Genomic DNA, 25,144 nt, shown 5'->3' on the forward strand with positions numbered 1-25,144 from the left:
TTGGACGACGCTGGACCAATTGTGCGCCGCCCATGGGTCTCCCGGTCGCGGCCGGCTGCGACAGAGCCTGGACTCGAACCAGGATCTCTAGTGGCACAGCTAGCACGGCTTTACGGAAGAGTGGCCAGAAAAAAGCCATTGCTTAAAGAAAAAAATAAGCAAACACGTTTGGTGTTCGCCAACAGGCATGTGGGAGACTCCCCAAACATATGGAAGAAGGTACTCTGATCAGATGAGACTAAAATTGAGCTTTTTGGCTATCAAGGAAAGCGCTAAGTCTGGCGCAAACCCAACACCTCTCATCACCCCGAGAACACCATCCCCACAGTGTAATGTTCACAAACGTAGCCCTGTTTCTTTGTGTTCTTGAACGTAGCCCTGTCTTTCATTTTTGTTCATTGATTTAACCTGTGTTTGTTACTCACCTGGTCTCATTAGCTCCTTATTTAGTTCAGTTCATTCTGTTTGTACCTTGTGAGTTATTGTTCGTTTTGACTCTACTAAGCCTTTTCCTAGCTCGTTTGTGAGAACCAGTTATAGCCTTCAGTCCTAGTTTTTGATTCTCCTGCCTGTTTGCCTACCTGTGTATGACCATTGCCTGCCTGTGACCACAATTCCTGCCTTTTGTGAAGGTGTAATAAACACCTGCCGTGCTCTGCACGTGAATCTACACCTTTTTCTCCTTGAGTATTCATTACACACAGTGAAGCATGGTGGTGGCAGCATCATGTTGTGGGGATGTTTTTCATCGGCAGGGACTGGGAAACTGGTCAGAATTGAAGGAAATGGATGCCGCTAAATAAAGGGAAATTCTTGAGGGAAACCTGTTTCAGTCTTCCAGAGATTTGAGACTGGGACGGAGGTTCACCTTCCAGCAGGACAATGACCCTAGGCATACTGCTAAAGCAACACTTGAGTGGTTTAAGGGGAAACGTTTGAATGTCTTGGAATGGCCTAGTCAAAGCCCAGACCTCAATCCAATTGAGAATCAGTGGTATGACATAAAGATTGCTGTACACCAGTGGAACCCATCCAACTTGAAGGAGCTGGAGCAGTTTTGCCTTGAAGAATGGGTTATGCACGCTCAAGTTTTCTGTTTTTTTTTGTCTTATTTCTTGTTTGTTTTACAAGAACAAATATTTTGCATCTTCAAAGTGGTAGGCATGTTGTGTAAATCAAATGATACAACCCCCCCCCAAAATCAATTTTAATTCCAGGTTGTAAGGCAACAAAATATGAAAAATGCCAAGGGGGGTGAATACTTTCGCAAGCCACTGTAGTAGCACTGCACGCTTCCTATCATCTGGCCAGTCATCTCCTGTAGTATTGATATCCACCAAGTAGTTGTTGAAGATTTTCAACCACATGGTCAACGGGAAGGGCAGGAACAGAGTAGGTGTTGATGCTAATGCTGCTGCCATCCTCGTCGCCAATTTTGTTGTGTAGTAGGCTCAGTAACATGAGGACACGATGGGTGTAATTAAGGGTATGTTTACTCAACAAGCTTAGCACTCCATCACAGCATACATCATCAGCACATGCATCCTCTTCTTCTCCCTATCTGAAATCCTGTTCTTATTGTACTTCCGCTCGCTGTCAGAATACGTAGAATAAAATATATTTATGTCTCTAGAGGTAAACTTGGGTAGTGCAGCAGAATACAACACAGAGAGCACGAACCTCCAAGTGGGGGAGCCGATAAGAGTGACAAGAAAAAGGAAAAAATAGGTAACTTTTTCAGGTCTAATCCACCCCCTTTTCATCAGAATTGTTCTAACTAAAACAATAAAGCTACATAATACATATTCTTTCTAGAGGAAGTCTTTACATCTTTTACATCTAGGTAAGGAGTTTTGCGCTTGAAGAATGATTATTTTGTGAGGTTTGATAATGTGTACTAGCTTATTAGTTAGCTAGCTAGCTAACTGAGCAAGGCAGTCACACACACTTCATATTAAACTAATGGGGTGGTAAGTGAAGCACAATGCACACAACACTTCATGCTTTACCAAGCTAGTGATCTGGCCACTGTAGCTAGTAACATTATAATCAAATCACAATGGATTAATTTCGATGTAGCAGCTGCTTGTAGCTGGCTGCCGAGAGTCAATGCAGTGTCTTTACCTAACACAACAGCTAGTTAGCGAATCATGCTAACCATTTAGCTAACATTAGCCAGATTGCTAAAAACGTATCTATGGGCTGTATGTGATTATGGAGAGTGAATTAAATTGTTTATTTGTGATCTTGCTAGCTAGTTACAGTATATAGCTGTGGCCATCTGGCTAGTATCAACAAGGGCTTTCTACAACAATAGCAACATTAGAGCAGCTAGCTAGCTAACACTGAATAGACCATAAAGCAACACACATGGACATGCATTGCCAAACAACAATACTGCCACCTTCTGGTTTGGAGTTTCTTAACAAGGCTGAGTGGCTGACGACTTCAAGGTCTTTGCTGTGTAAACATAAAAGAGATTGACTGCCGACACTGTGCTAAGTACTGTGGCAGACAAACCGGTGTGTCTGAGCTTTAAAGGGAATAGTGTGCCATTTAGGATGCAGGCAGTGTGCCCTTTTCTAACCCTACCAGTCCCACCACTGGTGTGTTATCTACCAGGGAATGTGGGCTATCGCTGATACAAAGCAATGTACATTTGTAGATGCCTAAACATCTGTGGAGCTGCACCTCTCTCCCCTGTTTTTTGCTTAAATGCAAGGGGATTTACAACACATCACAGCATGCCCTGATACACACAAATATACTGTTTCAAAGCGTAACAATAGGTCAATAATAGATCAAGACACACATGGATATTGTTCACAGACATTACATACACACACATGCACACACACACACACAAATGTACTTTACAAGACACACAAACAAACACACAAACACAAAGTAAGCCCATACTTGCACCACGTCCATGACTATGCCCGCCGCCACCATGCCAAGGCCAGCTACCAGGAAGGGCAGTAGGATCTGGGCTGTGATGAGCCAGGCACTCTCAGGCAGGTAGCCATGGGGGGAGCGGGTCAGCTTACAGGTGAAGCCCCTCAGCTTCTTCCCCTGGTAGCACAGCTCCAGCTCCAGATGGGTGACCACCATTGTCTCATCAGGTCCCAGTTACCCCATCTCTGCCTGGGAAGATGAGTGGGGGTTTAGGGAGAAACAGCTGCCCCTTGTCACATTAACCCCCAACAACCTCCACCACTAATATCTCCTCTATGGTAACTTGATAGTTTAGTTTCGTGAGTGGAAGTTTCTTCAGAGTAGGGAAGCCTGGCTTTGACGACAACAAGAGGAGGGCAGAGAGTCCTTCCAGTCGACAGCAGCACGTCGTCAAACGTTCTTCAGAGGCTTTCAGAGCCTTTTGAATGACAGTTTGTTGCCGTAATGTTCTGAATGTGAGGTCAAAGTAACAGTTCAGCTGCTGCCTAACGCTTTCCCATAAGGTAAAGAGTCCGGAGGGAGCCAAGAAAAGAAGAAGAGGGCATTTGACGAACCTCCCTCCCTCCTCTTGTCCTTCACCTGTCGCTCTCTCTTGTCCTTCTGTCTTTAGCCAATGTTACTAAGATAACAACAACAAAAATGTTTTGCTAATGGTGGATGAAGCTGAAGAATGGCACGGACTGCCTTTGGCCTCTCGCACTCCTCACACCTCGCTCTTCAGCAGGCGAGCTGCCGAGGGGCTCCGCTGGAAGTAGCCGGTGCGTTCACCGCCGCGGGGCCTGAAAAACGTCCACGTCCTCTGGGACAAGGACAACCAGAAGGCTGCTAACTTTTTCTCTGCCCTCCCCAGCTGCTGCTGCTCGTGATGCCTCTCCACTTTCCTCTCCTTCTCTTCCCACTGCCCTGTGTGAGCAGCCTGGCTTGCCTGGAGCCCCTTCCTCATGTTGGGCCGGAGAGACGTGACGGAGGTTGTTTGTCGGTGTGTCGCAGAAGAGAAATTAGGTAAAAAGGGATGGCGATGGTCCGTGGTTCTAAGGCTCTGAAGGAGAAGGACTGCAGGGAGACATTGAGTGAGGACGATAAGGTGTGAGTCGCAAGGCAAAGTGTAAGAGTACCTGTACCATCGCCACCAGAGGTTTCCTGTACTCTGTTATGCAGACAGATTGGATCGTGATGGTGCTTCTGTGAGAGAGGGAGGGAGGGAGAGGGAGGGGGTGCTGCTGCCGTCGGTACGAGCAGGGCTATCAGACTGAAACAGGGTCTCTTTCTTTCTCTCTCTCTAGTTCTATCACTCTTCTTCACTCTGTCTCTATTTCTGGATCTCTCTCTCCTTTGCTCTCTTTCTCTTTTCTATCTATCTCTGCCTCTTGATAATTCTTTCTCTCAACTCTGTTTTCTTTATTCTCTGTCTTTTCTCCCTCCTCCCCTCTCTGTCCCCACTCTGTGACACATCATCTGTGCCAGCAGGTGTTGCACCTCTCACAAACACGTGGCACTAGCCCGGTCTCCTCTAAAGGACACCTCTCCTTTCTGATTGGTGGGTTGATTTAGTCAATATTAGCAAAACACTGGAAGTGAAGTAAAAATCAATAACTTCTTAATCATCCATGACCATGACAGAGATTTGAGGCCTGCATTCTGTTAAAGAGGGAGAGAGGGAACTGAGCCCAGCTCTTTATCTCTCCCTTCTAAGTGATTATGCATGCACGCACACAAAATCACATGTACACACACACACACACACACACACACACAGAATGACTCAGCTGAAAGGTGTCCCTGACACGTGATGTGGACTGTCTGCTCTCTCCTTCCTGCTCCCCCACTGACACTGTGTTGTAATTCAGACTGTAAACTCAAGGCTTAGAGGACTCCTGGACACAGTTATAATTGAGGGATTATGTGTTGCTTGTGCCCACAAGATAATTCCCATAGAAATATAATTTAGTAATTAGTAATTCTATTTATATGATAATGCCTGCTCTGATTAGCCTGGAATAAATAAATAAAAGCGTATCTAATTGTTAAGGGACACAGAGATAGTCTCCCGGAAATGCAGCTTCTTGTACTTTCTCTAAATGTTCTAGCTATTGTAGATATCTCTACATCGGAGTCTCACAACATAAGCTTCTGAAGGATTAGTTGTGGTACAGTAAATCCAGTTCTTTAGATTCCACAAGGACACATTTAGGAGAAGGGTAGCAGGAGCTTAACGGTAAGTGCCAGGAGCTTAACGGTAAGTGCCAGGAGCTTAACGGTAAGTGCCAGGAGCTCATCGGTAAGTGCCAGTAAGTCCCGGTAGGGTTTTCCTCTATGACCAGAAAACAACTACCAAAACGAAGTCAGCGGAAAATACCAAATCTAAACCTGAAATCTAAAAATTCCATCCACTTTAGCGTCGATGGCCCCATACACACACAGGTTGTACAACTAACTGATCTGTCTCACTTCACCGTACAGTCATCTGGAGATGACTGTAACATATAACGAAAAGTCAAGGCTGTCACCCGAGTGGCGCAGTGGTCTAAGGCACTGCATCGCAGTGCTAGCTGTGCCACTAGAGATCCTGGTTCGAATCCAGGCTCTGTCGTAGCCAGCCGCGACCGGGAGACCCATGGGGCGGCGCACAATTGGCCCAGTGTCGTCCAGGGTAGGGGAGGGAATGGCCGGCAGGGATGTAGCTCAGTTGGTAGAGCATGGCATTTGCAACGCCAGGGTTGTGGGTTCGATTCCAGTATAAAAAAAAAAAATGTATGCACTCACTAACTGTAAGTCGCTCTGGATAAGAGCGTCTGCTAAATGACTAAAATGTAAAAAATGTAAAAATGTCACGGTTGCTGAGGCGACATATGTATGGGACTCTGTTCACTGGGTGAATGGCTCCAATCTGGTGTGACTCTTTCTTTTTTAATGAACAACTCCACCAAGGCTAACATTATACCGCAAGAGACCCAGTATGAACCACTGGGTGGTATCTGTAACATATTACAATTAACGAAGGAGTATGTGCCGGCGTCTGTGTAATGTTATTAAGTATGGAATGTTCGACTTAAGGGTATGAAAGTGTGAATTCTGATTTTAAATCTATATAGTTCTGGCCTTGAGTTGTTATTGTCTACTAATGTTCTGTATTATGTCACGTTTTATGTTTTGTGTGGACCCCAGAAAGAGTAGTGGCTGCGTTAGCACCAGCTAATGGGAATCCTAATAAAATTCTAAAATTCTAAACGCATTTGACACAATGGTTGTGGTACAACTGCTATTATTGTGATTCAACATAAATGTAAACAATGCTTGTGCAATCATTTTTCAGAAGAAAAAATTTGCTGTATCAAATGTGCGGTACATCAGTTGTTGAGTGTGTGCGTGGCCTATTTGAACCATATACAGTGAGGAAAAAAGTATTTGATCCCCTGCTGATTTTGTACGTTTGCCCACTGACAAAGACATGATCAGTCTATAATTTTAATGGTAGGTTTATTTGAACAGTGAGAGACAGAATAACAACAACAAAATCCAAAAAAACGCATGTCAAAAATGTTATAAATGTATTTGCATTTTAATGAGGGAAATAAGTATTTGACCCCCTCTCAATTAGAAAGATTTCTGGCTCCCAGGTGTCTTTTATACAGGTAACGAGCTGAGATTAGGAGCACACTCTTAAAGGGAGTGCTCCTAATCTCAGCTTGTTACCTGTATAAAAGACACCTGTCCACAGAAGCAATCAATCAATCAGATTCCAAACTCTCCACCATGGCCAAGACCAAAGAGCTCTCCAAGGATGTCAGGGACAAGATTGTAGATCTACACAAGGCTGGAATGGGTTACAAGACCATCGCCAAGCAGCTTGGTGAGAAGGTGACAACAGTTGGTGCGATTATTTGCAAATGGAAGAAACACAAAATAACTGTCAATCTCCCTCGGCCTGCGGCTCCATGCAAGATCTCACCTCGTGGAGTTGCAATGATCTTGAGAACGGTGAGGAATCAGCCCAGAACTACACAGGAGGATCTTGTCAATGATCTCAAGGCAGTTGGGACCATAGTCACCAAGAAAACTATTGGTTACACACAATGCCGTGAAGGACTGAAATCCTGCAGCGCCCGCAAGGTCCCCCTGCTCAAGAAAGCACATATACAGGCCCGTCTGAAGTTTTCCAATGAACATCTGAATGATTCAGAGGAGAACTGGGTAAAAGTGTTGTGGTCAGATGAGACCAAAATTGAGCTCTTTGGCATCAACTCAACTCGCCGTGTTTGGAGGAGGAGGAATGCTGCCTATGACCCCAAGAACACCATCCCCACCATCAAACATGGAGGTGGAAACATTATGCTTTGGGGGTGTTTTTCTGCTAAGGGGACAGGACAACTTCACCGCATCAAAGGGACGATGGACGGGGCCATTAACCGTCAAATTTTGGGTGACAACCTCCTTTCCTTAGCCAGGGAATTGCAAATGGGTCGTGGATGGGTATTCCAACATGACAATGACCCAAAACACACGGCCAAGGCAACAAAGGAGTGGCTCAAGAAGAAGCACATTAAGGTCCTGGAGTGGCCTAGTCAGTCTCCAGACCTTAATCCCATAGAAAATCTGTGGAGGGAGCTGAAGGTTCAAGTTGCCAAACGTCAGCCTCGAAACCTTAATGACTTGGAGAAGATCTGCAAAGAGGAGTGGGACAAAATCCCTCCTGAGATGTGTGCAAACCTGGTGGCCAACTACAAGAAACGTTTGACCTCTGTGATTGCCAACAAGGGTTTTGCCATCAAGTACTAAGTCATGTTTTGCAGAGGGGTCAAATACTTATTTCCCTCATTAAAATGCAAATCAATTTCTAACATTTTTGACATGTGTTTTTCTGGATTTTTTTGTTGTTATTCTGTCTCTCACTGTTCAAATAAACCTACCATTAAAATTATAGACTGATCATGTCTTTGTCAGTGGGCAAACGTACAAAATCAGCAGGGGATCAAATACTTTTTTCCCTCACTGTAATCCTCAGTGTGTGCAGTGTGCAGAAAACAAAGTTTAGGGCTCTATTGAATCTGCATCGCGGAAGTTCAGCTTTACAGCGTGATGGAAATTTAACGGCAATGTTCCCGCTTTAGTGGAGACTGCATTCATCGAAAACGCTGCATATGTTGGCTCAATCAGAAATTACGTTTACATTTATATAGCGGAATCTGTAACGCTTCAGTTTTACAGATTGAATAGAGCCCTTAGTCAAACGTACACAGTATAAATGTAGTACACACTGGATTATTTATAGCAATGGCCTTTTGGGGTTTGTTGTTAAATAGCAAAGTGACAAGTCTATGGGACCGTATATCACAGCTTAGACACCCCATTACAAACACATTGACTGGGTTCCAGGATTGCATAATGAAATCCAAGGGAATACTGTCTGGCACTTGCTATGCAGAGCTTGCCTCTGGTCTGAGTTTGTGCTTGGTGCATTTTTTTATAGGGCCTGTAGAGACAGAGATGGATGTGATGCATTTATGTATGCTTCAGTGGTGACTCCTCAGAGGAGGAAGGGGAGGACCATCCTCCTCAGTGAATTTCATAAAAACAGAAATTGTAAAACATTGAAAAAGTTATCCTTTTTAGATAAAACTATACTAAACATATTCATGTCACCAAATAATTGATTAAAACACACTCTTTTGCAATGAAGGTCTACAGTTGCCTCAACAGCACTCTGTAGGGTAGCACCATGGTGTAGCTGGAGGACAGCTAGCTTCCGTCCTCCTCTTGGTACATTGACTTCAATACAAAACCTAGGAGGCTCTTGGTTCTCACTCCCTTCCATAGACTTACACAGTAATTATGACAACTTCCGGAGGACGTCCTCCAACCTATCAGAGCTCTTGCAGCATGAACCGACATGTTGTCCACCCAATCAAAGAATCAGATAATTAATCTAGTACTGAAAGCATAAGCTACAGCTAGCTAGCACTGCAGTGCATAACATTATTTTCTTTCCAAAACTATTGAGCGTGCCGTCTTTAGCCAACTCTCTTGCTATCTCTCTCAGAATGACCTTCTTGATCCAAACCAATCAGGTTTCAGGACTGGTCATTCAACTGAGACTGCTCTTCTCTGTGTCACTGAGACTCTCCGCACTGCTAAAGCTAACTCTCTCTCCTCTGCTCTTGTCCTTCTAGACCTGTCTGCTGCCTTTGATACTGTGAACCATCAGATCCTCCTCTCCACCCTCTCCGAGCTGGGCATCTCCGGCGCGGCTCACTCCTGGATTGCGTCCTACCTGACCGGTCGCTCCTACCAAGTGGCGTGGCGAGAAGCTGTCTCCGCACCACGTGCTCTCACCACTGGTGTCCCCCAGGGCTCAGTTCTAGGCCCTCTCCTTTTCTCCCTATACACCAAGTCACTTGGCTCTGTCATATCCTCACATGGCCTTTCCTATCATTGCTACGCTGATGATACACAACTAATCTTCTCCTTTCCCCCTTCTGATAACCAGGTGGCGAATCGCATCTCTGCATGTCTGGCAGACATATCAGTATGGATGACGGATCACCCCCTCAAGCTGAACCCTGGCATGACCCTGGACAACACCCTGTCGTTCTCCGCCAACATCAAGGCGGTGACCCGCTCCTGCAGGTTCATGCTCTACAACATTCGGAGAGTACGACCCTGCCTTACACAGGAAGCGGCACAGGTCCTAATCCAGGCACTTGTCATCTCCCGTCTGGACTACTGCAACTCGCTGTTGGCTGGCCTCCCTGCCTGTGCCATTAAACCCCTACAACTCATCCAGAATGCCGCAGCCCGTCTGGTGTTCAACCTTCCCAAGTTCTCTCACGTCACCCCCCTCCTCCGCACACTCCACTGGCTTCCAGTTGAAGCTCGCATCCGCTACAAGACCATGGTGCTTGCCTATGGAGCAGTGAGGGGAACGGCACCTCTGTACCTTCAGGCTCTGATCAGTCCCTACACCCAAACGAGGGCATTGCGTTCATCCACCTCTGGCCTGCTGGCTCCCCTTCCTCTGCGGAAGCATAGCTCCCGCTCAGCCCAGTCAAAACTGTTCGCTGCTCTGGCACCCCAATGGTGGAACAAGCTCCCTCACGACGCCAGGACAGCGGAGTCACTCACCACCTTCCGGAGACATTTGAAACCCCACCTCTTTAAGGAATAACTGGGATAGGATAAAGTGTTCCTTCTAACCCCCCCCCCCCAAATTGTAAAGTGGTTATCCCACTGGCTATAGGGTGAACGCACCAATTTGCGAGTCGCTCTGGCTAAGAGCGTCTACTAAATGACGTTAATGTGCCCTTGAGCAAGGCACTTAACCCTAATTGCTCCTGTAAGTCGCTCTGGATAAGAGCGTCTGCTAAATGACTAAAATGTAAATGTGGTGAGTAGCTGACTCAAAGTGAGAGAAAGACAATAGTTGAACAGTTTTCAACAAATTAATTTCTTCAAAAATGAAGGAGAAGCAAGAGAGAGAGAAAGAGAGAGAGATTGTCTTTTTTTTTCAGTTTCACTTACTTAGCTAGCAAATGCAGTTGGCTAGTTTAGTTACTCAAACACCAGGCTCAAACAGAGGGATGCTACGTTAGCTAGCTGGCTATGACTATTCAACACAACACTGGAAGTCTTCTATTAATGTGTTGCCACCAGGGCCCGCTGGTCTAATTGCTTACTGACTATACACTGTAATATTACTGCATGATTGTAGCGAGTTTACTATTGCATTAGTTCTATTGACTAGGATGTTACTTTAGCTAATATGGGGACAACGATGTAGGCTGTGTGTAGCGGTTATGACATGCTTTGGAAAGTTTTTTTCGCCTGGTCACATACAGCTGATGTGTTGTTCATTGAAGTCCACAAATGAAGGGAAAAGGTGAGAGGAGGAGAGTGCATAGAGGCTAGAATGAATCCAACGTGGCTGCTACGTTTATGCGTGATCAGGGGTGTATTCATTCCGCCGATTCTGTTGAAAAACATTTCTTAAGCGGAAGCAAACGAAACAGGGATAAAAAATACCTGAATTTGTCCAATAGAAACTCTCGTTTGCAACTGTTGGACTAATGATTACACCCTAGATAAGCTAGATGCAGGCAAGAGTGTGCAAGGTGGTATTGAATGTGTCACTGTCTGTCATCTCAAATGTTTCTCTCGACCTGTGTACACCTACGTTGTAAACTTTCATTCATAGGCTAGGTTGTAGCAACCTCATGATGGGTATAGGGAAAATGTGAGTATCATGTAGTAGCCTAAGCCTATCGATGTTACATTGAGCTGGGTGAATGGAATATGAATGACAGTCATCCAATAAGCTGTAATAGAAATAAGACCATGCTCATTAAAAAAAACATTGTCCTCCCTCATCATAAACGCCACCGACCGCCACTGGTATGCTTATACATCCTTCTTTGTCTGACTGTGGTCCATGAAAAGTTAAACTCTTCTAAACTTTTAGACGTATGTAAAGGCTGCATTAAGTTTAAGCTGCGTAAAAACTGTGCACTGTACACAAAGTAACAGACCTCGTCATCCCATTGTGCCAAGACTGATGTGTTAGTAACGGCGTGCCAGCGAGGTCACCTTATCAGGTCCAGCACGTCACAGCGACCTGACCCCCCACAACCCCCCAGCTCCCCTCTTCCACTGTTCAGCCACCTCACAGCAACACAAACAGAATCGGGAAGATAAGCGTCTACGGTCTACACAGACTCCGTGAGAGAGGGAGTGAAAGGCTAAATAGAAAGACACTTGTCAAATGTGCAAAATGTGAACCCCTAAGCGTCACAGATTATTCACTCTACTAGTATGGCCTATTACTGTGACTTAAAAATCTGTAATGTGTTACTACCCACTCTTATTTGATGTGTTATGATTGAATAAAGTTATATTAAAAGTAAGAAGTAAATGAGTGTTGGTAGGCCAGTTTTTTTATGTAGTACCTCTTCTTGGCATCTATCGTAATGATCTTTCATTAAGCCAGACAAATATACTGTATTTCAACTGAATATATAAAGTATGATGACATTACAACATGTAGCCTACATACTGTCTATCAAGCCAAATCAACACAAACTTTTCCCCTCCAGACCTAGAATCCCTTCACCCACCTGCACAGCATCCAGAACCATGCCTGCAGTCATTATCCCCAGCCCGGCCACAAGGTACAGAGCCACCACCTGTAGACAAATCCTCCTGGAGCTCTCTTTGGCAACCATGATGGGCTTGTCTTTTTCATCTTCCATCCTATTATTAGTCCAGGTCAGGATACCTCCACTGAGTATCATCCTCGGTATGTGAGACAAACTGCCGAACACATGAAAGTATGCACAAACTCACACACACACACAAACACACTTGCTGCGAACCAGGGGTCCTCCCTGACTGTTGTCTGTTGACCTCACAGTGTAAACAGCCTGCCCTCTCTCTTTGGTACAGTCACATGAGCGATAAAAAGCTAAAAGCAGACTAATTAAGAAGGAAATCTCTCTTACATGTACTAGGAATGACTTCAAAAATAATGTCACAACAACCCAAGATTTGTGACGTGATATTCAATGTGTTTAATATGAAGGGGGAATACTCACACATTAGATATTATTCTATGGTGAGAAAATATTTCATTGAATTCATTTGTTTAAAATAAACAACATTGTGTCTATCAGGGTGCATGATGACATGTATAACAAACCAAAAAATGAATTTTTCAGATTTTACAGTTTTGTATCAAATTGTGTAAGTATTGTGTAAGTAACAAAAACTGTAGACCAGACAATTCATATTATAACCCTTTGTGATTTTAATATCTGAAAAAAAAAGTTAAACAGCAAATTTACTCAGTCAGATGATCATTTTTCGAGCTCTGATCTGGCAATCATCATTCATAAAGTTCCATTGAATTGTCATCCAATATTGCCCATGAATCCAATAAATCTATTGCATAGAGTAGACAATTTCAAACCAATGATGTTGTATACATCATTGTTTTAAAATATTTTGTGAACATTTCATATTTCTAAGAGGGGATTCAATTTCACATTGTATTTCTCGTTCATAAAAAAAAACCGTTCATAACATTGTGTTAACCAACAGTATATACATATAAAGTCGGTAAAACAGTATGTAAACATTATTAAAGTGACCAGTGTTCAATGACTCTATATACATAGGGCAAAGCAGTCTCTAAGGTGCAGAGTAGACTACCAGGTGGTAGCCGGCTAGTAACAGTGACTAAGGTTCAGGGCAGGGAACTGGTTGGAGGCCGGCTAGTGGTGACTGTTTAACATGCTGATGGCGTGGAGATAGAAGCTGTTTATCAGTCTCTTGGTCCCAGCTTTGATGCACCTGTACGGTCTCCTCCATCTAGATGGTAGCAGAGTGATTCAGGCCGTGGCTCAGGTGGCTGAGGTCCTTGATGATCTTCTTGGCCTTCCTGTGACACTGTGTGCTGTAGATGTCCTGGAGGGCAGGTAGTGTGCCCCTGATGATGCGCTGGGTTTGACCGCACCACACTCTGGAGAGCCCTGCGGTTGAGGATGGTGCAATTGCCGTACTAGGCGGTGATATAGCCTCACAGGATGCTCTCAATGGTGCATCTGTAGAAGTTTGTGAGGTTCTTAGGGGCCAAGCCACATTTCTTCAGCCTCCTGAGGTTGAAGAGGTACTGTTGCGCCTTTTTCACCACACTGTCTGTGTGAAGGGACCATTTCAGGTCGTCAGTGATGTGCACGCCACTGCGGACCTGTCGATGTGGATGGGGGCTTGCGCTCTCTGCTGTCTCCTGTAGTCCACGATCAGCTCCTTCGTTTTGTTGACATTGAAGGAGAGGTTATTTTCCTTGCACCACTCAGCCGGGGCTCTTACCTCCTCCCTGTATGCTGTCTCGTCATTGTTGGTAATCAGGCCTACCACTGTTGTGTCGTCAGTAAACTTGATGATTGAGTTGGAGACGTGCGTGGTCACGCAGTCATGGGTGAACAGGGAGTACAGGAGGGGGCTGATCACGCACCCCTGTGGGGCCCCCGTGTTGAGCATCAGCGTGGCGGAGGTGTAGGTGCCTACATTCACCACTTGGGGGCGGCCCGTCAGGAAGTCCATGACCCAGTTGCACAGGGAGGGGTTCAGACCCAGGGCCCAGAGCATAGTGATATTCAATTACATTTCTGAATGGACTGGAATTGGATTGACATTGCCCAAACTCTGCATCACAGCTTATTTTAGTAAAATCTAGAGCGCTATGAACTGAAAACAGGTCCATGTGTCTAACCTGGGCGGGAGACCTGTCTTCCCCCACACAACAGAGTGGCGCCCTCCTTCACGCCAGTCTGGCATTACTCCACCAGCTTTTCCAGGTGGACCTTGTGGTTCTGGGGTCTGTGGTCTGTGAAGCAATCCAGAGGATCCCCAATCTTTATCTTTTTAACCTCCACTTGAGATAAGGTAGTGGATGGCTAAGTTAGCATAGCGCTGTGAGATAAAATAGCACGTGGCTAAGTTAGCAGCACGCTGTGAGAAAATGTAGTAAGGTGGCATAACGTTGTGAGATAAGATGGCAGAGAGCTAAGTTAGCGCTTGAGGCACATACCACTCTTGACATACTGGTCATAGATGTTCTCTCCCACATAGAGTCTGCCTGCTTCAATGCAGTTCTCTCCCTCGTTGAAAAACACAGAGCTCATGGTCTGAAATACACTGTTATTGATGCCTTACAATATTCAGAAACATTAATATTAAAGAATATATCAAAAATTCATATTTGTATATCACTGTTAGGTAGTGACCATCATTGAAATTGCGGTAACATTTGAATGATTTAATGAAGATTCAGTGAAGGTCCACTGACCCTGCGCACAGCCTTGTCCATGTCACTGAAGATGATGAGAGGAGATTTATCCCCCAGTTCTAGGGACACCTTCCTCACATTACTGACTGCACAGCTAGGATAGAGGAAAACACAAACAGGTGTCAAGGTACACACACACACACACACACACACACACACACACACACACACACACACACACACACAGAACTACATACACAAACAGTATGCTATTAAAAGTCAAGGTCAAGGCCAACCACCCAAAGCCTAAGGTCTCGACCTCTCTGGACTGAGGTTAACCCGCAAAATAGTGACCTCGCACCTCTTCATGATGTGTTTGCCTATCTCTGTGGAGCCGGTGAAGCCCAGCTTCAAGACGTCCGGAGGGTCGGACAGACGCTGGCCCACCAGAGCACCTGACAGACAGCAGAAGATGTACCAGCAGACTGTCATCATCACAACACAACCTTTTCAACCTGTCAGGCATCTAGGAATTCTTTTAGCACTTTCCCAGATTCTCTATTGCAGAGGGTGAGAGGAGAACTGAGATGCAGCTGAAAATCGAAGGTGTGTAAAGAAAAACATAGGTGCAACTCTCTCTCGATATTAACATTTTTGTCAAATGTACAGTTGAAGTCAGAAGTTTACATACACTTAGGTTGGAGTCACTAAAACTAGTTTTTCAACCACTCCACAAATGTCTTGTTAACAAACTATGGTTTTAGCAAGTCGGTTAGGACATCTACTTTGTGCATGACACAAGTAATTTTTCCAACAACTGTTTACAGACAGATTATTTCACTGTATCACAATTCCAGTGGGTCAGAAGTTTACATACACTAAGTTGACTGTGCCTTTAAACAGCTTGTAAAATTCCAGAAAATGATGTCATGGCTTTAGAAGCTTCTGATATACTAATTGACATCATTTGAGTCAATTCGAGGTGTACCTGTGAATGTATTTCAAGGCCTACCTTCAAACTCAGTGCCTCTTTGCTTGACATCATGGGAAAATCAAAAGAAATCAGCCAAGACCTCATAAAAAAAAAAAAATTGTTGTGGTAGCCATGCTGGATAAGTGTGCCTTGAATTTGAAATAAATCACAGAGTGTCACCAGAAAAGCACCCCCACAGCATCACGCCACCTCCTCCATGCTTCACGTGGGAACCACACATGCGGAGATCATCCGTTCACCTACTCTGCGTCTCACAAAGACACGGCGGTTGCAACCAAAAATCTCCAATTTGGACTCATCAGACCAAAGGACAGATTTCCACCGGTCTAATGTCCATTGCACATGTTTCTTAGCCCAAGCAAGTCTCTTCTTATTATTGGTGTCCTTTATTAGTGGTTTCTTTGCAGCAATTCGACCATGAAGGCCTGATTCATGCAGTCTCCTCTGAACAGTTGATGTTGAGATGTGTCTGTGACTTGAACTCTGTGAAGCATTTATTTGGGCTGCAATTTCTGAGGCTGGTAACTCTAATTAACTTAACCTCTGCAGCAGAGGTAACGCTGTGGTGGTCTTCATGAGAGCCAGTTTCATCATAGCGCTTGATGGTTTTTGTGACTGCACTTGAAGAAACGTTCAAAGTTCTTGAAACTTTCCGGATTGACTGACCTTCATGTCTTAAAGTAATGATGGACTGTCGTTTCTCTTTGCTTATATGAGCTGTTCTTGCCATAATATGGACTTGGTCTTTTACCAAATAGGGCTATCTTCTGTATACCACCCCTACCTTGTCACAACACAACTGATTGGCTCAAACGTATTAAGAAGGAAATAAATTCCACAAATTAACTTTTAACAAGGTACACCTTTTAATTGAAATGCATTCCAGGTAACTACCGGATGAAGCTGGTTGAGAGAATGCCAAGAGTGTGCAAAGCTGTCATCAAGGCAAAGGGTGGCTACTTTAAATAATCTCAAATATAAAATATATTTTGATTTGTTTAACACTTTTTTGGTTACTACATGATTCCATATCTCTTATTTCATAGTTTTGATGTCTTCACTATTATTCTACAGTAAAACAGTAAAAATAAAGTAGGTGTCCAAACTTGACTGTACCTTGACAAATGTTTTCATTTTCCATTGCAAAACGTTTTGCTACTGTGTGGCCTAATGAACACCTATCTCTCCTCCAACACCTATCTCTCCTCCAATGCCTATCCCTCCTCCAACACCTCTCCGTCCTCCAATGCCAAGTGTTCATATTTATTTATTTATCTTTTCTTACCATCATCTGCTCAGCGAAGGCCTTCTCCTCCTCAGTGAGCTCCATAGAAGCACTGCTCCCCGAGCTGAAGGACTGTGCCGCCACAATCATCTTCCCTTCCTCAAACTGCAGGTTTCACTAGCAACTGGACAGACAGACAGACAATAGAAACATCAGATATAAAGTGCACAGATATTCACTTGAAAAGAAGCATGCTGTTCAACATGTCTGCATGCACTGCAGTGTATTCCGTTTATTCCAAACAGTCCAAAGTCATGCCTTTATAATACCCTGAATCAGGATTCAATTGTCTATTCTACTGTCTATTCAACTGTATTCATTAACAGTGTGCAGTACTAGGACAGCGGCCAGAAAGGTTCTTGACTATCTTTAGACCAAAATCTTAACCAATAGCCAGGGTGCAGCCCAAGTTCCAGTCTGGAAAGTGTTTTTGTTATAAATAGCCATTTGAGAGTCATGTCTGTCTCTGCTCACAATTGAACCAAAAATATAGTTTGAAAAACGTCAGCATATTGGTCAACCTTTGTTTCCACTTCCGGACAACAGGCGGCGATAGTGCGGTATTGTGTTGCCATGCACGCACTGTAAAAAGGTAGAGCGAGCAGTGTTTACTTCCAGGCACGCACATTTAACAAGCAGGGTTTGAAATAAGTTTTCAATTTATCTACCTTGCTAATAAAATACTAGCGACACTGCATTCCCAAAATGTCTAAAATACAATTGCTCAATGTGTTTCTGCGCGAGCGATTGATAGCGACTGCTGTAGAGATATTTGGAGTAGTTGAAAAGACGATAGTCGAGTATCAAGAAGAAATCTCCCGTTCGAAGGAGGAGAACGAACGGTTACAGAAGCTGTTGGATTTGGTCATTAAACCACAAATCAAGTTACATAGAGCAGGTTTGTAAACGACGACTACTTCAACTTACTGTTTGACTGGCTTGTAGCCTACTCTCTTTCACTGCCGTCGCTTGACGTTCTGCAAGCCCACAATGTTTGTCACTTCTCTTGTCACCTGTCAATCAATTTACTAGAACCCAATATCAGTGGATAGTTTTGTGTTCGACAACACCTAAAGCGAGACCGAGTCAAGACCGAGACCAGAAAATGTTGTAATAAGAGTTCAAAATGTTAAGTATTTCAGTTTATATTTCAGAAGAACGTGGATTATTTATGGACATTAAGAATGGTGAAAAAATGCATGCTGAGGGCAAATAGAGCCACTCTACAAATGCTTACTAACCCAAACACAGTGCGGAACAATGAGGGCCTTCTACGCTTTCAGAGAAAGGCTAAGGATTTATAAAATAATAATAATATAATTATTTTCAATGATGTTTTGATTGAATCTTTTCATTTTTTGTTAGAAAGTAAAGGGTTAACGCTGAAGAGAAAAAAGATCCAATCAGGATTTTTCTTTGGTGGTCTCTGGGGAGATAAATCTAGCTAGCTAAGTCAGCCATTGGCTAGGCCATCAGAAGCGTGATAGAAGGTACACTATATATCAAAAGTATGTGGACACCCCTTCAAATTTGTGGATTCGGCTATTTCAGCCACACCGTTGCTGACAGGTGTATGAAATCGTGCACACAGCCATGCAATCTCCATAGACAAACATTGGCAGTAGAATGGCCTTATTGATGAGCTTTAGTGACTTGCAACGTGGCACCGTCATAGGATACCACCGTTCCAACAAGTCAGTTTGTCAAATTTCTGCCCTGCTAGTGCTGCCCCGGTCAACTGTGCTGTTATTGTGAAGCGGAAACGTCTAGGAGCAACAACAACAGCTCAGCCGCCATAGTGGTAGGCCACACAAGCTCACAGAATGGGACCGCCGAGTGCTGAAGCGCATAGCACGTTAAAATCGTCTGTCCTCGGTTGCAACACTCATTACCAAGTTCCAAACTGCCTCTGGAAGCAACGTCGGCACAATAACCATTCGTCGGGAGCTTCATGAAATGGGTTTCCATGGCCGAGAAGCCGCACACAAGCCTAAGATCACCATGTGCAATGCCAATCTGTAGGCTGGAGTGGTGTAAAGCTTGCCGCCATTGGACTCTCTGGAGTGATGAATCACACTTCACCATCTGGCAGTCCGACGGATAAATCTTTGTTTGGCGGATGCCAGGTGAACGCTACCTGCCCCAATACATAGTGCCAACTGTAAAGTTAGGTGGAGGAGGCATAATGGTCTGGGGCTGCTTGTCATGGTTGGGGCTAGGCACCTTAGTTCCAATGAAGAGAAACCTTAACGCTACAGCATACAATGACATTCTAGACGATTCTGTGCTTCCAACTTTGTGGCAACAGTTTGGGGTGGGCCCTTTCCTTTTTCATCATGACAATGCCCCCGTGCACAAAGCGAGGTCCATACAGAAATGTTTTGTCAAGATCGGTGTGGAAGAACGTGACTGGCCTGCACAGAGACCTGACCTCAACCCCATCGAACACCTTTGGGATTAATTGGAACGCCGACTGCGAGCCAGGCCTAATCGCCCAACATCAGTACCTGACCTCACTAATGCTCTTGTGGCTAAATGGAAGCAAGTCCCCGCAGCAATGTTCCAACATCTAATGGAAAGCCTTCCCAGAATAGTGGAGGCTGTTACAGCAGCAAAGGGGGACCAACAACATATTAATGACCATGATTTGTGTGCTAAACGTGATTTTATTTTTTGCTATGGGAAGTAATAGTTGTACATTTCGATTGAGAAATGCTTAGCCTAATGGTTGTGTTTTTGTATTCTTATGATTGGGACCTACTGGCTTATTATGTCAGAGTGAATGGACTGCTGTCTTTCCATCGGCCCAGTGCAGTGGTGTAGTGGTGCCTGGAGAAGTGGGTCCTGTGTGAAGGAAAGGCGCCCTGTGTGAAAAATCCTATGTTTTCCTATAGATTTTTAAAATGTTCACTCTCAAAATCACAATTAAAAAAAATAAAAGTACAAAAAAAAGACAAACGTGATCTATGTCCACAACAATGCTTAAACCACATCAGGATACAATTTATGAGGTCTGGGAAAAATCGAAATAATATATTTTTGGAGGGTGTAGTTGCCCTTTAATTCAATTGAGCAAAACAAATGCCTTCCCCATTGATACAAATCAGCATTATATCATTCTGTCAGGTAGGCCTACCATGCAGTCAACATTTAATTGGGAAGGTTTTTTGGGAAAGCCTTTAGAAATGTTCATGCAAAGAGTGCATGATGACTGAATTGTGGATCGCAAATAGCCTACTAACCAAGACTAAGGACCAAACTTTTTCAATACCTGGTTTGCATACCAATTGTTGCCTTAGTTAACATTTTACTGGTAGTTATCATAAGTTGAAACTTCTTTCCTACCTACCGGCTACCGATGTCATTCTTCTGTGAGCTTCTCCATGCGACAACCAGTTGAGAGCTGTGCGCTCTTGCTGCCTGCAGATTATATTCTGTGACGCTAGGCTGTGTGCTGCGCGGATGTGAATATATTTCACATGCTTTGCGATTGTGTAGGCTACTTTGTGCATGATTTATCTATTGTACTCCATAATTAATAAGTCTTATACCTCCACTACTCTACTTTGATACTTCTTAATCCCTTCCGTTGCGTGAGTATAGCCAATGCCCACTGAAAAACAAATAGTGGGTATAGGGTGTATACCTGCGTATAGTCTCCATTACAAAAAGTGCACTCTCCTACACGGTATTATGGTTGCGGTTCTTTCAGCATCACGAGCCTGTTACACACTGAAATCCTAGGTCCAATAGGTTCGCCACTGCGCAAACATGTCTATAATAGATATAAAGACTGTTACAATTTCACCCTGTCTCCCCTTACTAATAGTGAGCGTGCAACTTTCCAACAATTTCCCCCACTCTTCCTTACCAGCAAGTCAAGGGAATTCGGACAAAGTTTGAGGGATATTTTTCAATGAAAGTAAAGGAAAGTAATGTTACCAGTAAAGTAGGAATCCCAGTTTTCAATAGGGGAAAATATATAAATGTTTCAAGAAAGGAGTGTGTCCTTTAGGAAGTATTCAGGCCCCTTGACTTTTTCCACATTTTGTTTACGTTACTGCCTTATTCTAAAATGGATTTAAAAAATAAAATAATCCTCTACACACAATACCCCATAATGACAAAGCGAAAACAGGTTTTTAGAAATGTTTGCTAATTTATTAAAAATAAAAAAGAGATACCTTATTTACATAAGTATTCTGACCCTTTGCTATGAGACTTGAAATTGAGCTCAGGTACATACTGTTTCCATTGATCATCCTTGAGATGATTCTACAACTTGATTGGAGTCCACCTGTGGTAAATTCAATTGATTGGACATTATTTGGAAAGGCACACACCTGTCTATATAAGGTCCCACAGTTGACAGTGCATGTCAGAGCAAAAACCAAGCCATAAGGTCGAAGGAATTGTCCGTAGCGCTCCGAGACAGGATTGTGCCGAGGCACAGATCTGGGGAAGGGTACCAAAACATTTATGCAGCATTGAAGGTCCCCAAGAACACAGTGGTCTCCATCATTCTTAAATGGAAGAAGTTTGAAACCTCTTCCTAGAGCTGGCCGCCCGGCCAAACAGAGCAATCGGGGGAGAAGGGCCTTGGTCACCTCCCAGACCAAGAACCCGATGGTCATTCAGACAGAGCTCTAGAGTTCCTCTGTGGAGATGGGAGAACCTTCCAGAAGGACAACCATCTCTGCAGCACTCCACCAATCAGGCCTTTATGGTAGAGTGGCCAGACGGAAGCCACTCCTCAGTAAAAGGCACATGACAGCCCGCTTGGAGTTTGCCAAAAGGCACCTAAAGACTCTCAGACCATGAGAAACAAGATTCTCTGGTCTGATGAAACCAAGATTGAACTCTTTGGCCTGAATGCCAAGCGTCACGTATGGAGGAAACCTGGCACCATCCCTATGGTAAAGCATGGTGGTGGTAGCATCATGCTGTGGGGATGTTTTTCAACGGCAGGGACTGGGAGACTAGTCAGGATTGAGGCAAAGATGAACGGAGCAAAGTACAGAGAGATTCTTGATGAAAACCTGCTCCAGAGCGCTCAGGACCTCAGACTGGGGTGAAGGTTAACCTTCCAACAGGACAACGACCCTAAGCACACAGACAAGACAACACAGGAGTGGCTTAGGGACAAGTCTCTGAATGTCCTTGAGTGGCCCAGCCAGAGCCCGGACTTGAACCCGATCTAACATCCCTGGAGAGACCTGAAAATAGCTGTGCAGCAACGCTCCCCATCCAACTTGACAGAGCTTGAGTGGATCTGCAGAGAGGAATGTGAGAAACTCCCCAAATACAGGTGTGCCAAGCTTGTAGCGTCATACCCAAGAAGACTTGAGACTGTAATCGCTATCAAAGGTGCTTCAAGAAAGTACTGAGTAAAGGGTCTGAATACTTATGTAAATGTGATATTTCAGTTTTTTTTATTTTTAATACATTTGCAAACATTTCTAAAAACCTGTTTTTGCTTTGTCATTATGGGGTATTGTGCGTAGATTGACGAGGGGAAAAAACTATTTAGAATAAGGCTGTAATGTAACAAAATGTGGAAAAAGTCAAGGCGTCTGAATACTTTCCGAATTCACTGTATCTGCTCTGTTATGCGCTGACTGAATGGAAGCTGATAATTATGAGTTTTTTTACTTGGCTGGTCTCGGGATGAAATTACGAGTCCTCACAGTTTGAGACAGAGTCTAGACCTAGTAAACATGTATCCGAGACAAGACAGAGACACTCAATATGTGGTCTCGAGCCAAGACCAGTCTCGAGTACTACAACACTGTCAGTGGAAGATTTGTTTTCGTATTTAAACATGTAATTTTACAATAAACATTGACAATATTAGTATGACTGTGTATTGACTAACATTTATTTGCCTGTCCTTCCCTCCAGACCCTAGGCAGCATGTCTCTGAAGAAGAGGTTCCCCTTGAGCAGGAGATGAGGAGCCCCAGTCTGCGGCAAGACAGTTCAGAGCCCACACAAAGTACAGAGGAACAGGACCTCAGGACAAGACTGGTAGAAGAGCAACTGCAAAGGCCTGAGTCTCATAGTCAAAACATAGAGTTTGTGTTCACTTCTCCTTGTGTGAAAAGTGGGTTTGACCAGGACCCTTGGCCCTTGCACCTTTTCCAAACCCAGATTGTGGAGGACAATGAGAATAATAATCTGTCGAGCACCCTAGTGGAACACATGAAAACAGAACCTGATGGAGAGGGCTACGGAGTACCAACGAGTGACCCACAGTTCCTGTTTGCAGTAAACGCACACTGTTCTGCAGCTCCGAGTGAAAACGTGAACAGAACAGAGATTGGAAGCCCTATTCAACAGAACACAAAGAGAGGACGACCATTTAGGCATATAGGAACGCTGTCGGAACTTATGAAGAGACGCGCTTTGTATGAGCGATTTCGATGCCATGTCTGTGGAAAGGGGTTCCCAGCAAGGAAGGGTCTGGGGGACCACATGACGACTCACACAGGGGAGAGACCACACAGCTGTCACCTCTGTGGGAAAGGTTTCAAAGTGAAGAGTCATCTGAACGAGCATATCAGGGTTCACACAGGGGAGAAACCGTTTGTCTGCCCAGTCTGCGGGAAAGCGTTCAGACAGGACGCTCATATGAAAGGACATTTGAGGAGGACCCACAAGGAGAACCCATACAGATGCCATGACTGTGGCGAAAGCTTCAGTCAGATGGGAGAGCTGCAAGTGCATAGGACTGTGGGCTGTGGTCCGATTGTCCTGGGCCTTTGACGTTACTGTCCTTTCCCTGATGCCTTTGGTGACACAGACATTCTAGTCTGGCAGCCATGAGAAGGACATTTACATTTTAGCCATTTAGCAGACGCTCTTATCCAGAGCGACTTACATTATCTTTTTTAAACTGGCCCCCCGTGGGAATCGAACCCACAACCCTGGCGTTGCAAACGCCATGCTCTACCAACTGAGCTACATCCCTGCCGGCCATTCCCTCCCATACCTTGGACGACGCTGGGCCAATTGTGCGCCACCCCATGGGTCTCCCGGTCGCGGCCGGCTACGACAGAGCCTGGATTCAAACCAGGATCTCTAGTGGCACAGCTAGCACTGCGATGCAGTGCCTTAGACCACTGCGCCACTCGGGACCATTGAAATGTGTTATTGAACGAACACAGGAAGCATCTGTCCATAGAGTTAGAAAGGTTTGATGGCGAAGCTCCTTTCTTTGCCAAAATTCACTAAAGGGAGGGCATTTCTAGAAAGCATGTAGCCTATGTGGTTGGTTGTCTATACAGTGCTGTGAAAAAGTATTTGCCCCCTTTCTCTACTTTTACATATTTTGGGTACTGAATTATCAGATCTTCAACCAAAACCTGATATTAGATGAAGGGAACCTGAGTGAACAAATAACACAAGAATTACATACTTTTGTATATATAGTGTATGTGGACACCCCTTCAAATGAGTGGATTCGGCTGTTTCAGCCACACCCGTTGCTGACAGGTGTATAAAATCGAGCACACAGCCATGCAATCTCCATAGACAAACATTGGCAGTAGAATTGCCCGTACTGAAGAGCTCAGTGACTTTCAATGTGGCACCGTCATAGCTGCCCCGGTCAACTGTAAGTGCTGTTATTGTGAAGTGGAAACGTCTAGGAGCAACAACGGCTCAGCTGCGAAGTGGTAGGCCACACAAGCTCACAGAACGGGACCGCCGAGTGCTGAAGCGTGTGTAAAAATCGTCTGTCCTCAGTTGCAACACTCACTACCGAGTTCCAAACTGCCTCTGGAAGCAACGTCAGCATAATAACGGTTCGTCGGGAGCTTCATGAAATTGATTTCCATGGCCGAGCAGCCACACACAACCCTAAGATCACCATGCGCAATGCCAAGCATCGGCTGGAGTGGTGTAAAGGTCACCGCTATTGGATTCTCACTCTCTGGAGTGATGAATGACGCTTCACCATCTGGCAGTCCGACAGACAAATCTGGGTTTGGCGGATGCCAGGAGAACGCTACTTGCCCCAATGCATAGTACCAACTGTAAAGTTAGGTGGAGGAGGAATAGTGGTCTGGGGCTGCTTTTCATGGTTCGTGGCTAGGCCCCTTAGTTCCAGTGAAGGGCAATCTTAATGCTAC

The 25,144-nt window shown here is 44.5% G+C and overlaps 2 protein-coding genes across 4 annotated transcripts in view; one reads left to right on the forward strand and one right to left on the reverse strand.

Annotated features, from left to right (window-relative positions):
* LOC311139042 (solute carrier family 41 member 1-like) overlaps positions 1-18,005 on the reverse strand; it is a 40,526-nt gene extending 22,521 nt beyond the window's left edge. The window contains exons 1-2 of one of the 3 annotated variants that reach the window (XM_084173890.1): positions 17,941-18,005; positions 17,014-17,137 (exon numbers count right to left, since the gene is read on the reverse strand). In XM_084173890.1, coding sequence (XP_084030016.1) covers positions 17,014-17,103 — 90 coding nt within the window. In that variant the 5' untranslated portion in view covers positions 17,104-17,137; positions 17,941-18,005. Of the gene's footprint in view, positions 1-2,919; positions 4,522-12,062; positions 12,318-17,013; positions 17,138-17,940 lie in introns of those variants that run through there. The other 2 variants (XM_084173889.1, XM_084173888.1) reach the window with 2 other exon arrangements.
* On the forward strand, positions 17,608-24,802 carry LOC311139043 (uncharacterized protein). Its single transcript, XM_084173891.1, has 2 exons — positions 17,608-17,911; positions 22,915-24,802. Exons 1-2 carry the CDS (start codon positions 17,719-17,721, stop codon positions 23,775-23,777), a joined length of 1,056 nt encoding a protein of 351 aa, XP_084030017.1. The 5' UTR covers positions 17,608-17,718; the 3' UTR covers positions 23,778-24,802.
* The last annotated feature ends 342 nt before the right edge of the window (positions 24,803-25,144 follow it).

This window comes from Coregonus lavaretus (genome assembly GCF_964263955.1).
Source record: "Coregonus lavaretus genome assembly, chromosome: 12".
Classification (NCBI taxonomy): Eukaryota; Metazoa; Chordata; class Actinopteri; order Salmoniformes; family Salmonidae; genus Coregonus; species Coregonus lavaretus.

Bases quoted from the DNA above. Each gene is read 5' to 3' on its own strand.
- LOC311139043 (XM_084173891.1), top strand. From the start codon at position 17,719: ATGTCTAAAATACAATTGCTCAATGTGTTTCTGCGCGAGCGATTGATA. The intron at 17,912-22,914 runs GTTTGTAAACGA...CCTTCCCTCCAG, and splicing joins AATCAAGTTACATAGAGCAG to ACCCTAGGCAGCATGTCTCT.